At 42.0% G+C, this 13,708-nt stretch overlaps 1 protein-coding gene across 1 annotated transcript in view; it reads right to left on the bottom strand.

The window, feature by feature from the left end:
- Positions 1-1,294: 1,294 nt before the first annotated feature.
- Positions 1,295-13,708, bottom strand: part of LOC115120810 (WW domain binding protein VOPP1-like) — a 65,444-nt gene continuing 53,030 nt past the window's right edge. The window contains exons 3-5 of the mRNA XM_029649789.2: positions 10,432-10,509; positions 6,345-6,478; positions 1,295-4,526 (exon numbers count right to left, since the gene is read on the bottom strand). Of these exons, the coding sequence (XP_029505649.1) occupies positions 4,339-4,526; positions 6,345-6,478; positions 10,432-10,509 (400 nt within the window). The 3' untranslated portion in view covers positions 1,295-4,338. The remainder of the gene's footprint in view (positions 4,527-6,344; positions 6,479-10,431; positions 10,510-13,708) is intronic.

The raw sequence follows: 13,708 nt of genomic DNA, 5'->3' as shown, positions 1-13,708 counted from the left end.
ACTGGTAGCGCCTCCATGCTCTGGACACTACGCAGACAGACACAGCAACCCTTCTTGCCATAGCTCGCATTGATGTCCCATCCTGGATGAGCTGCACTACCTGAGCCACTTGTGTGGGTTGTAGACTCTGTCTCATGCTACCACTAGAGTGAAAGCACCGCCAGCATTCAAAAGTGACCAAAACATCAGCCAGGAAGCATAGGAACTGAGAAGTGGTCTGTGGTCACCACCTGCAGAACCACTCCTTTATTGGGGGTGTCTTGCTAATTCCCTATAATTTCCACCTTTTGTCTATTCCATTTGCACAACAGCATGTGAAATGTATTGTCAATCAGTGTTGCTTCCTAAGTGGACAGTTTGATTTCACAGAAGTGTGATTGACTTGGAGTTACATTGTGTTGTTTAAGTGTTCCCTTTATTTTTTTGAGCAGTGTATTACAATTAGTATTGTTACAAATTTGCTAAAATGAACAATATGTTACGAACTCTAGCTAGGTGGTTAATGTTAGCTTTAAGTTTAGGAGTTAGGTTAAAGGGTTACGGTTAGGGGAAGGGGAAGTACTGTAGTTGCAAAGAATACTGAACAGACGTAAAGTGTTGGTCCCATGTTTCATGAACTGAAATAAAATCCCAGAAATGTTCCATACACACAAAAAGCTTATTTTTCCTCATTTTGTTCACAATTTTGTTCACATCTCTGTTAGTGAGAATTTCTCGTTTGCCAAGATAATCCATCCACCTGACAGGTGTGGCATATCAAGAAGCTGATTAAACAGCATGATCATTACACAGGTGCACCTTGTATTGGGGACAACAAAAGGCCACGAAAATGTTCAGCCAGGAGTTGGAGAGTCTGAAGAGCAAATGAAAATGGTAGGAGGGGCTTTGAGTTTACATGTCAGACAGGCTGAGAGACGTGTCCGTGGGAAACAGGGCTATCGCTCAGTGCGAGCCATTTCGGTCTACCGTGTCCACAGATCAATTTATAAGCGAAATTGTCAGACAGAACCGGTACCAGAACCACGCAGGTCCCCACATCCAAAAAGGTTAATGAGAAGAAATGTGGCTTCTAGCAAATGTAATGCAATAAGCAAAAGACATGGATACCATTTTATAAAATGTTTAGGGAGTCAATCTTTGTCAGAATAGGAATGAATGAAAATACTAAACAGTTTTCCATCCTGAGAATATTTAAAACAAACGTGACCCAGTAAATAAAATGTAATCTCAAAGCAGGACTGAAGTGAGACGGCAGAGTCACGGACAACTTCAAAGTGAATAAATCAACACCAACTTTGATCAGAAGGAAACTTTATTATCCACATCTCATGGATGAGATGTTGTAGTAACATAAAATGGCAAAAACCAACCGACCGCTACAACAGTAAAATAAAATCCTCCACGATTTAAACCTCTGTTGCATAGTTAAAATGATCAAATAAATAAAAGTCAGATTAGCCAAATGTCTGCACAACATCCAATACTAAACACTTATCCTACTGTTGATTACCCTTCTTGGTTCTGCTCTAATAGTGTCCATGTACACAGTTTGCCAGCTATCTAAACAAAACATCTACAAATAGACTCGAAATGTTCACGAGGATGTTGCTCTATGACAGTAAATGGTTGGTTAGTTGGATCTGGTCAACAGATCGTATGGTCTCATATCCTGCAAAGACAATAGTCACCTCTCTTTTAGGACATTTTCACATGATTGGGTTCCTGTTTCACACTAGATGTCAACATCCAGGTACTTTTCCCCCAAATTGTGGGTCCATACCAGGGTCTAGGAACTACTCAACCAATTGTCAGTCACATAGTCTTTACTGTACACATGTAGAATGGTTGTCTTGTGAAATGTGTTATATAAATGAAATCATTTTTAACCAAATTTACTGAGTTGTACCTATGCAGGACCAGTTGACCAATAACATTCTGCTTGTTTGAACAACTAGGCTACTGAAAGTAGTAAGATAGGGCAGCTCTGCTTCTAGCTCCTAAGCAACTTTGACAAGCATTTTGCTACACCCGCAATAACATCTGCTAAATATGTGTATGTGACCCATAAAATATGATTTGAAGAGTTCCATTAGCGTTTGTGACTACCACTACATTTTCTAGAGATTTATTGCAGCACAGAAATGGAGAATCTGTCAGTTCTACCAGAGTATGTCATTAGTCAAAGCTTCCCATACAGTGTCTTCAGAAAAGTATTCACACCCCTGGACTTTTTCAAAATTGTGTGTTACAGCCTGCATTTAAAATTGCTTAAATTGAGATTTGTCCCTGGTCTACAGACAACAATCCCATTCTGTCAAAGTGGAATTTAGGTTAAGAATTTATTTTACAAATTCATTAAAAATGAAAAATGTCATGTCTTCAGTCAATAAGTATTCAACCCCTTTGTTATGGCAAGCCTAAATAAGTTCAGGAGTCAAAATGTGCTTAAGTCACATAAGTTGCATGGACACTCTGCAGGATGTGTATAACGTCATTTTTTAAATCCTCTCTGTACCCCACACAATATTATCTGTATAAGGTCCTTTAGTCAAGCAGTGAATTTCAACCACAAAGACATTGAATATCCCTTTCATGCATGGTCAAGTTATTAATTAGGCTTTGGATGGTGTATCAATACACCCAGTCACTACAAAGATACAGGCGTCCTTCCTAACTCAGTTGCCGGAGAGGAAGGAAACCACTCAGGGATGTCACCATGGTGACCGTAAAACAGTTACAGCGTTTAATGGCTGCGATTGGAGAAAACTGAATATGGATCAATAACATTGTAGTAACTCCATAATACTAACCTAAAGGACAGAGTAAAAAGAAGGAAGCCTGTACAGAATAAAAAATATTCCAAAACATGCATCCTGTTTGCAACAAGGCACTAAAATAATACTGCAAAAAAATGTGGCAAAGCAATGAACATTTTGTCCTGAATACAAAGTTTTATGTTTGGGGCAAATCCAATCCAATGCATTACTGAGCACCACTCTCCATATTGTCAAGCCTAATGGTGGCTGTAGGATATTTCCCACACTTTGACATTCAACTATTTTGTGTAGATCGTTGACAAAAGCAACCATTTTAATCCCACTTTGTAACAACTACATGTGGAAAAAGACAAGGGATGTGAATACTTCGAAGGTTCAGTAAACAAAGTCCTTGAGCTCCTCAGTGAAACGTGATCCAGTTGCAACCTGCATGCGTGTCCGGAACAAACACATTGATTTGAGTTCATCCTCATTCTGGTCGAGCTCCTTTACTATACAAACTGAAGTCCACATCTCTGAAAAACCCTTACTGAACCTCTGTGGTGATAGTTAAAAAAAAAATGTCTGGCCTTGAGTGGAACTGAATTCTCAGAGAATCTGGCGTTGGCAGGGTTGCGAAAAGCTTTTACCCTAGACATGCTGTTACTGACTGATATTGTCACAATGGACAACCACATGACTTGGTCTCAATTTGGAGTCCGGCTGGTTGAGTGGATTTCTTGCCAGTTTGTTGTCCCGATCCAGAGGGATGAATCGCCACAGTCCGCACAGTAGGAATACATAGTGTGAATAGACAAAAAAAATCTGCCTCTCCAAATTACCGCGCTCTCCAACGCACGTAATAGGTCTGATAAATCCAGGTCCGTTTCCCCTCCTTCACAGCGATCAGACTTCCTGCCCGGAGTGTTTATAGTCACAGGATTCAGGACGAGACAAGCAGCCCAATTAGTGTGGACGCATCCTAACAGAGTCTTTACCCCTTTTCAGCTATTTAAAACACCTTGTGTAGTAACTTCTCCAAGGTGGCTTTCAACTCCAATTTGCTGTCACTCGTGTACAGTTTTAGACAGTGTCTGTTCTTATGCCCTGGTCCTAGGTCAGCTTATTCTACCATAATGCTAACATGAATCTGTTCATCTAGAAGCAATGTGCTGATCTTGGGTCAGCATTCTCCATTGAAATTCCTCAGTTGTGTCATTTACAGGAGTCCGAGTGCCTCACTACAGATCAGTCACAGACCATGCTCATCAAGATGGCACTGTCAGCAGAAAAAGACTGGTATATATATATATAATTATGCTTTTGTGTAAATTAGAAAGAATGAATGATTTTGAAAATATAAACCATGGAGACATATTGAGCCGGTCTGTATCCAGGTCCTCAGGAAGGACAGTTTGTTCCTCTAGGTGGTTCTCAGTTTCTCGTCCCTGTGACCTGGGTGAGCACTTGGGCTGACAGTATAACAGTGGACAGACACTGTGGCTGTCCCCTCGTGTCCTTGTCCGTTCTGCTGGTGATGTCACAACGAAGGAGGAGGAACGGAGGGAAACGCAGCGGAGACTTACTTCTTCTCTGGTGTCCGGAAAATCTGTTCATAAGGCGGGGGTGGGTGGTTGCAGTATGAGGGCGGTGGAGGGTAGTCGTTCATCATATGGGCGGGGCCGGGCTGGATGGGGTAGACGGGGGTGAGGGGGGAAGTCATGACGCCGCCGGGGTCGCCATAGCCTACCATGCCAGGCTGCTGGGATACTGCATGGGGGAGGACAGAGAAATTGTCACTGTTAATCAGAGTGCAAATTCAGGTCTGTGTGAGTAATGTGATTTTGTGGATTCAAATAAAATATTTAAAAAGTGTTCCTCTTTCCGCCCTCTTCTCAACAGCTCAAAGCCCCCCTTTAAGTGTTCCTCTTTCCGCCCTCTTCTCAACAGCTCAAAGCCCACCGTTAAGCGTTCTGACACAGGATGCAACATCAAATATTCATGACAAACATCCCACAACTACCAACATGCTTAGCTGTCAACGCTGTGTTGCCAATGTTATTTCAACAACAAAACAAATCAATGTGACGACGTTGAATCAACATGGAAAACGGATTGGATTTAATAAAAAGTCACATTTTGTTGATTTCACGTTGAATTATTGACAACTCAACAAAATGTAAATCAAAACAAGACCTTGAACTGTGCCAGTTTCAAAGTCTCAGCTGCCTTGGAAACCAAAACCCATACACTCTTTTAGCCCTAATGCAGTGGTGGGGAAAAGCCCTAATGCAGTGGTGGGAGAAAGCCCTAATGCAGTGGTGGGGAAAAGCCCTAATGCAGTGGTGGGAGAAAGCCCTAATGCAGTGGTGGGAGAAAGCCCTAATGCAGTGGTGGGGAAAAGCCCTAATGCAGTGGTGGGGAAAAGCCCTAATGCAGTGGTGGAAAAAGCCCTAATGCAGTGGTGGGGAAAAGCCCTAATGCAGTGGTGGGGAAAAGCCCTAATGCAGTGGTGGGGAAAAGCCCTAATGCAGTGGTGGGGAAAAGCCCTAATGCAGTGGTGGGGAAAAGCCCTAATGCAGTGGTGGAAAAAGCCCTAATGCAGTGGTGGGAGAAAGCCCTAATGCAGTGGTGGGGAAAAGCCCTAATGCAGTGGTGGGAGAAAGCCCTAATGCAGTGGTGGAAAAAGCCCTAATGCAGTGGTGGGAGAAAGCCCTAATGCAGTGGTGGGGAAAAGCCCTAATGCAGTGGTGGAAAAAGCCCTAATGCAGTGGTGGGAGAAAGTGCCCAATTGTCATATTTGAGTAAAAGTAAAAAAGGTATCTTCAAAGAAAATGACTCAAGTAAAAGTCACCCAGTAAAAATATACTTGAGTAAAAGTATTTCGTTTTTAAAATATACTTAAGTATCAAAAGTATTCATCGTTTCAAATTCCTTATATTAAGCAAACCAGAAGGCACCATTTTCTTGTTTTTTAAATTTACGGATATTCCCAGGGGCACACCAACATGATTTATAAATTAAGCATGTGTGTTTAGTGAGTCTGCCAAATCAGATGCGGTAGAGATGAGCTCTTGATAAGGGTGTAAATTAAACTATTTTCCTGTCCTGCTAAGCATTCGAAATGCAACAAATACCCTTTGGAGTAAAAAGTACTTCATTTTCTTTAGGAATGTAGTGAAGTAAAAGTGATCAAAAATAGTAAAGTACAGATACCCCTTAAAAAACTACTTCGGTAGTACTTTATTTTGAAGTATTTTCACACCACTGCCTAAATATATGATTTGGACTAAGAGTGGCTGCCTGGCTCTGCGTGTGAATATCATCAGCAGCCATTTTAATTATCTCACTGCACCTGGAATGAACATTGATTTAACCCCCCCCCCTGCTGGGTATCTTATCTCCTGCAACACTGTGCAGGCCAGTAAAGCTGTCACTGCTGATAACACAGTGGGGTAAATTGGCACTTTGAATCAAAATAACCTGTGATTTGGTATCCTTCAGCAATGTCTATATCGCTAACGTGGTTAAAAGAATTGAGAATCCACTTCCTGGGAACGCTGGTCTATGCCGTATAATCCCACTGACCTGGCGTGGACACTGGCTGCCTGGTGAAGGAGACGTTGAAGGCATGCTCGTCGCTGAGGGGCGAGGGGTGTATGCACCTGCGGAAGAAGAAGCCCGCTCCGCAGCAGAATAGCACCCCCATCATCAGCATCAACCTGGAGAAAGAGGGAGGAGAGAAAGAGAGCAGTCAAAGTGGGACATGCATTGAAGTATAAAGTTAAACTGGCAGCCATTTTGCACTGTTTTGCTATGGCTTTGGTCATTGTAGTAAGACGGGAATATTTTATTAATGTAGTAGTAGTGTTTCCAACCTCCAGAAAGCTATGACCTTTGGCTTTCACATGGAATTCTTTATTTATGAGAAAAAATATACTTTTCAACCCATATGATCTAGTACACAATAAAAGTATAATAATAAAAATTTAAAAAAGGCTTTTTCATACTTTACAGTGCATTCGGAAAGCATTCAGACCCCTTGACTTTTTCCACATTTTGTTAAGTTACAGCCTTATTCTAAAATGTCCCCCCCCCCGACATCAATCTACACACAAAACCCCATAATGACAGAACAAAAGCAACATTTTGACATTTTAGCAAACTTATTTAATTTAAAAAAAAATTAAATTACAAACTTCAAATATCATATTTACATAAGTATTCAGACCCTTTACACAGTACTTGGTTGATTACAGCCTTGAGTCTTATTGGGTATAACACTACAAGCTTGACACACCTGTATTTGGGGAGTTTCTCCCATTCTTCTCTGCAGATCCTCTCAAGCTCTGTCAGGTTGGATGGGAAGCGTCGCTGCACAGCTATTTTCAGGTCTCTCTGGAGCTGTTAGACTGGGTTCAAGTCCGGGCTCTGGCTGGGCCACTCAAGGACATTCAGAGACTTACTACGAAGCCACTCCTGCGTTGTCCTGTTGGAAGACGAACCTTCGCCCCCAGTCTGTGGTCCTGAGCAGGTTTTCATCAAGGATATCTGTACTTTGTTCTGTTAATCTTTCCCTCAATCATGACTAGACTCTCACTCCACCATGCTAGACAGATGGCGTCAAGCACTCCTCCAGCATCTTTTCATTTTTTCTGCATCTCACGAATGTTTGTCTGTCCATAACACTTTCCCAATCTTCCTCTGTTATCTTGCCCATCCTAATCTTTTATTTTTATTGGCCAGTCTGAGATATGGCTTTTTCTTTGCAACTCTGCCTAGAAGGCCAACAACCCAAGTCGCCTCTCCACTGTTGACAATGAGACGGGTGTTTTGCGGGAACTATTTAATGAAGCTGCCAGTTGAGGACTTGTGAGGCATCTGTTTCTCAAACTAGACACTCATTTTTTTTAATTTTACCTTTATTTAACTAGGCAAGTCAGTTAAGTCAGTTAAGAACAAATTCTTATTTTCAATGACGGCCTAGGAACAGTGGGTTAACTGCCTTGTTCAGGGGCAGAACGACAGATTTGTACCTTGTCGGCTTGGGGATTCGATCTTGCAACCATTCGGTTACTAGTCCAACGCTCTAAGCACTAGGCTACGCTGCCGCCCTGATGTACTTGTCCTCTTGCTCAGTTGTGCACCGGGGCCTCCCACTCCTCTTTCTATTCTGGTGAGAGACCGTTTGCGCTGTTCTGTGCAGGGAGTAGTACACAGCGCTATACGAGATCTTCAGTTTCTTGGCAATTTCTCGCATGGAATAGCCTTCATTTCTCAGAACAAGAATAGACTGACGAGTTTCAGAAGAAAGTTCTTTGTTTCTGGCCATTTTGAGCCTGTAATCGAGCCCACAAATGCTGATGCTCCAGATACTCAACTAGTCTAAAGAAGGTCAGGTTTATTGCTTATTTAATCAGAACAGTTTTCAGCTGTGCTAACATAATTGCAAAAGGGTTTTCTAATGAGCAATTAGCCTTTTAAAATTATGAACTTGGATTAGCTAACACAACGTGCCATTGGAACACAGGAGTGATGGTTGCTGATAATGGGCCTCTGTACGCCTATGTAGATATTCCATAAAAATAAAATAAAAATCAGCCGTTCCCAGCTGCAATAGTCATTTACAACATTAACAATGTCTACACTGTATTTCTGATCAATTTTAATGGAAAAAAAAAAGCTTTTAATTTCTAAGTGACCTCAAACTTTTGAACTGTAGTATATATCTGACTAAAACGATCCGTTCCACGGACTGCACTGGACTAGTGATGCAGGTATTTTGTTATATTACATAGTTTCCAAGAAAAAACATTAACACTTCCCAAATCAAAATGTCATGAGAACACATGTTGACTGATACCACACAGCCAGTCCTAATCATGTTGTTGACTGATACCACACAGCCAGTCCTAATCATGTTGACTGATACCACACAGCCAGTCCTAATCATGTTGACTGATACCACACAGCCAGTCCTAATCATGTTGACTGATACCACACAGCCAGTCCTAATCATGTTGACTGATACCACACAGCCAGTCGTAATCATGTTGACTGAGGAGAGTGATACCACACAGCCAGTCCTAATCATGTTGACTGATACCACACAGCCAGTCCTAATCATGTTGACTGAGGAGAGTGATACCACACAGCCAGTCCTAATCATGTTGACTGATGCCAAACATCCAGTCCTAATCATGTTGACTGATACCACACAGCCAGTCCTAATCATGTTGACTGATACCCCACACAGCCAGTCCTAATCATGTTGACTGAGGAGAGTGATACCACACAGCCAGTCCTAATCATGTTGACTGATACCACACAGCCAGTCCTAATCATGTTGACTGAGGAGAGTGATACCACACAGCCAGTCCTAATCATGTTGACTGATACCACACAGCCAGTCCTAATCATGTTGACTGATACCACACAGCCAGTCCTAATCATGTTGTTGACCGAGGAGAGTGATACCACACAGCCAGTCCTAATCATGTTGACTGATACCACACAGCCAGTCCTAATCATGTTGACTGATACCACACAGTCAGTCCTAATCATGTTGACTGATACCACACAGTCAGTCCTAATCATGTTGACTGATACCACACAGTCAGTCCTAATCATGTTGACTGATACCACACAGTCAGTCCTAATCATGTTGACTGATACCACACAGCCAGTCCTAATCATGTTGACTGATACCACACAGCCAGTCCTAATCATGTTGACTGATACCACACAGCCAGTCCTAATCATGTTGTTCACCGAGGAGAGTGATACCACACAGCCAGTCCTAATCATATACAGGAGAAAGCTATGTTCCCTTATTGATGTTACTTGTTAAATCCACTTCAAATCAGTGGAGATTAAATTGTTAAACCAAGAGACAATTGAGACATGGGTTGTGTATGTGTGCCATTAAAGAGGGTGTATGGGCAAGACAAAATATTGCAGTATCTTTGAATGGGGTGCGGTAGTAGGTGCCAGACGCACCGGTTTGTGTGTGTCTACCACGCTGCTGGGTTTTTCACACTCAGGTTCCCTGTGTGTATCAGGAATGGTCCAAAGGACATCCAGCCAACTTGACACAACTGTGGGAAGCGTTGGAGTCAACAAGTCAGCATCCCTGTGGAATACGACAAATTGAGGCTGTTCTGAGGTCAAAAGGGAGTACAACTCAATATTAGGAAGGTGTTCCTAATGTTTTGTACACAGTGTATATTGGGATGATGTGCTTTGATGTCTTGAAGTTGGGTAGTATTTTTCCCCCAGCAACTTGCAGGTGCAAATACTGTCTTCTCCCATGGAAACGTTGCAGTCGGTCTTGTATGAATCGACAGTAAGTAAAGCGGCACCAAACGTCGCCCCATTTTCAGCTGAGCTCGTACCACCAGGAGAGCAGTCATGGCGTGTGCCTTATTTGTATCAATGATTTGTTCACCACCAGATTGAGGAACGGTTGCCAGTCAGAGAGGTGACTTGTCAATGACCTGGGCATGGGATTTATTTTCCCAATAACAGCATTGGAACATTGCAATGAGAAAGCCTTACAATTCAACTAATGTCATGCATGCTTTTTAATTGGACCAAACAAATAACACTGAAAAAAATCAACAACAAAAAAACCTCTTGTCCAGTCCATTTATAGTCAGAGTTAAGATGGACTCACCAGAAGTACCATAGCCGCTGGATGGAGAGGGCTCGGACACAGCATCGGGTCCCACAGCAGTCCTCGTACGAGCGGCATCTGAAATGAGACCGCAATCTTGGTAAAAAACACTTTGTCTAGTCACATCTAGAAACAGAGTGGAGTGAGTTATATACACTGAGTGGACCAAACATTAAGAACACCTGGTCTTTCCATGACAGACTGACCAGGTGAAAGCTATGATCCCTTATTGATGTCACCTGTTGAATCCAATTCAAAATCAGTGTATATGACGGGGAGGAGACAGGTTAAAGAAAGATTTGTAAGCTTTGAGACATGCATTGTTTATGTGTACCATTCAAATGGTGAATGGGCAAGACGAAATATATAAGTACCTTTGTATGTGTGTCAAGAATTGCAATGCTGCTGGGTTTTTTACGCTCAACAGTTTCCCGTGTGTATCAAGAATGGTCCACCACCCAAAGCACATCCAGTCAACTTGACAAAACTGTGGAAAGCATTAGAGTCAACATGGGCCAGCATCCCTGTGGAACGCTTTCAGTACCTTGGGTTTCCCGGACAGAGTTTAAATTCTACAGAATTAAAAATTGCTTAACTTCATTATTTAGATGAATTGGTTCTAGACTAGGGAGTCCCAGACTAAGGTATGTAAGGACTAACCAGTTAATCTTTGTGAAGCCTAACTAGATAACAATGTGCACTTAGTGCAGACCTGAGGATGCTTCAGAAACCAGGGATGGGAAACTAATACATAGCATTGTGTGGAATTGGAGGAAATCACCTAAACCAAAAATAAAAACGTTAAAAAATGTCAGTGGCTTTGAAAAAAAATAAAAATCCTAAAAGAGAATTGTGCCGAAGCATCGAAACATTTTGATAAATAATAAAGTACTTTATGGGGACTGAATGCTTAAGTCTGCCAGGCTTGCTAGGACAGACCAGATACAATTCCAATTAGAACGGAGGTGTGAAGTGTCGAGGCCTTTGGGCCCAACAAGTGGCAAGAGTCTTTGAAGTCCCATCTTGCTGTTCAAAGACCATCCATTGGCATTTCCTACAAGAAATCTGCCTCCAGAAATAAAAGCTTCTCCCAAGTGGGTGTGACACCTTCTCCTGCTGCTTGGATTCCACCTGGCGATCTGTTCACCGTCTGCCCTAGCCCTTCTCCCAGTCTGGTACAAGTACCCCTCTCCTGTGCTTTTGCTCGCCTCCAGCACACACACGCACTGTTGGGGCAAGTGACTCTGAACTTACAATGGCTAGCCCCAGGACATTATGTATATATTTTTTCCCTTGTGCATTTTGCTATTTGACAACTGCTTGCTTTGTTGACTAACCTCAGGAGGCTGAAGAAATTCGGCTTGTCACCAAAAGCACTCACAAACTTCTACAGATGCACAATCGAGAGCATCCTGTCGGGCTGTATCACAGCCTGGTACGGCAACTGCTCCGCCCACAACCGTAAGGCTCTCCAGAGGGTAGTGAGGTCTGCACAACGCATCACCGGGGGCAAACTACCTGCCCTCCAGGACACCTACACCACCCGATGTCACAGGAAGGGCATAAAGATCATCAAGGACAACAACCACCCGAGCCACTGCCTGTTCACCCCGCTATCATCCAGAAGGCGAGGTCAGTACAGGTGCATCAAAGCTGGGACCGAGAGACTGAAAAACAGCTTCTATCTCAAGGCCATCAGACTGTTAAACAGCCACCACTAACATTGAGTGGCTGCTGCCAACATACTGACTCAACTTCAGCCACTTTAAAGCCACTTTAATAATGGGAATTGATGGGAATGTATGTAAAAATGTATCACTAGCCACTTTAACCTCTTCAGTCGACCCTCTACTTTTTTGAACATTTTGTTAAAAATCGCGCAACATTTCAGCGCCCTGCTACTCATGCCAGGAATATAGTACGTTCATATGGTTAGAATGTGTGTATAGGAAACCCTCGGACGTTTTTAAAACTGGTTAAATCACGACTGTGGCTATTACATAACGTGCGTTACATCGGAAAGCGCAGGAAAACCTGATCACAGAAAATGGAAATAAATATCCTTGCACCACTACCGCAATTGTTAACAGTGAGCCGAATTAGATAAGACCGAGCATTCAACTCCCACAGCATCCCCATGTTGTCGAGTATCTTGTGAATTTAATCCTCTTTGATTCTTGGTTGAACCGAAAGAGGGGCACGACGTACCTCCAGTCTCCGCCCAGATCATTCCGGAAGAGCTCTCTCCTGAAATTTTTTCCAAGACGACAGCTAATGATATGTACATCGCCTACGGATGATTTTTATCGCTTATTAACGTTTACTAATACCTAAAGTAGCATTACAAACGTATTTCGAAGTGTTTTGTGAAAGTTTATCGTCTACTTTTTGAATTTTAAAAAATGACGTTACGTTGTGAAATCGCTGTTTTTTTCGTTTATCACACAGTCTACATATAACGATATCTTGGCTTTATATGGCCCGATTTAATCGAAATAAAGACCCAATAGTGTTTATGGGACATCTAGGAGTGCCAACAAAGAAGATGGTGAAAGGTAATGACTGTTTTCTATTTTATTGTGCGGTTTGTGTAACGCCGAAATGCTAATTATTTTGTTTACGTCCCCTGCTGTGCTTTTCTGTTGTAGTGTATTGGTGCATGCTATCAGATAATAGCTTCTCATGCTGTCGCCGAAAAGCATTTTAAAAATCTGACTTGTTGCCTGGATTCACAACGAGTGTAGCTTTAATTTGATACCCTGCGTGTGTATTTTAATGAACTTTTGAGTTTTAACTAATACTATTAGCATTTAGCGTAGCGCATTTGCATTTCCAGAGCTCTAGTTGGGACGCAAGCGTCCCAGGTAGAGGTAAGAGGTTAAACAATGCCACTTAATATAATGTTTACATACCCTACATTACTCATCTCATATGTATATGTACATACTTATTTTCCACCATAATTTGCAAATAAATAAATAAAAAATCCTACAATGTGATTTTCTGGATTTTTTTTCCTCATTTTGTCTGTCATAGTTGAAGTGTCCCTATGATGAAAATTACAGGCCTCTCTCATCATTTTAAGTGGGAGAACTTGCACAATTGGTGGCTGACTAAATACTTTTTTGCCTCACTGTATATACTGTACTCTATATCATCTACTGCATCTTGCCATCTTTATGTAATACATGTATCACTAGCCACTTTAAACTATGCCACTTTGTTTACATACCCTACATTACTCATCTCATATGTATGTACTGTACTCTATACCATC

The sequence above is a fragment of the Oncorhynchus nerka genome, linkage group LG22, assembly GCF_034236695.1.
Source record: "Oncorhynchus nerka isolate Pitt River linkage group LG22, Oner_Uvic_2.0, whole genome shotgun sequence".
Taxonomy (NCBI): Eukaryota; Metazoa; Chordata; class Actinopteri; order Salmoniformes; family Salmonidae; genus Oncorhynchus; species Oncorhynchus nerka.
The sequence above is the reverse complement of the archived record's forward strand: the minus strand, read 5'-3'. Positions and strand labels throughout refer to the sequence as shown.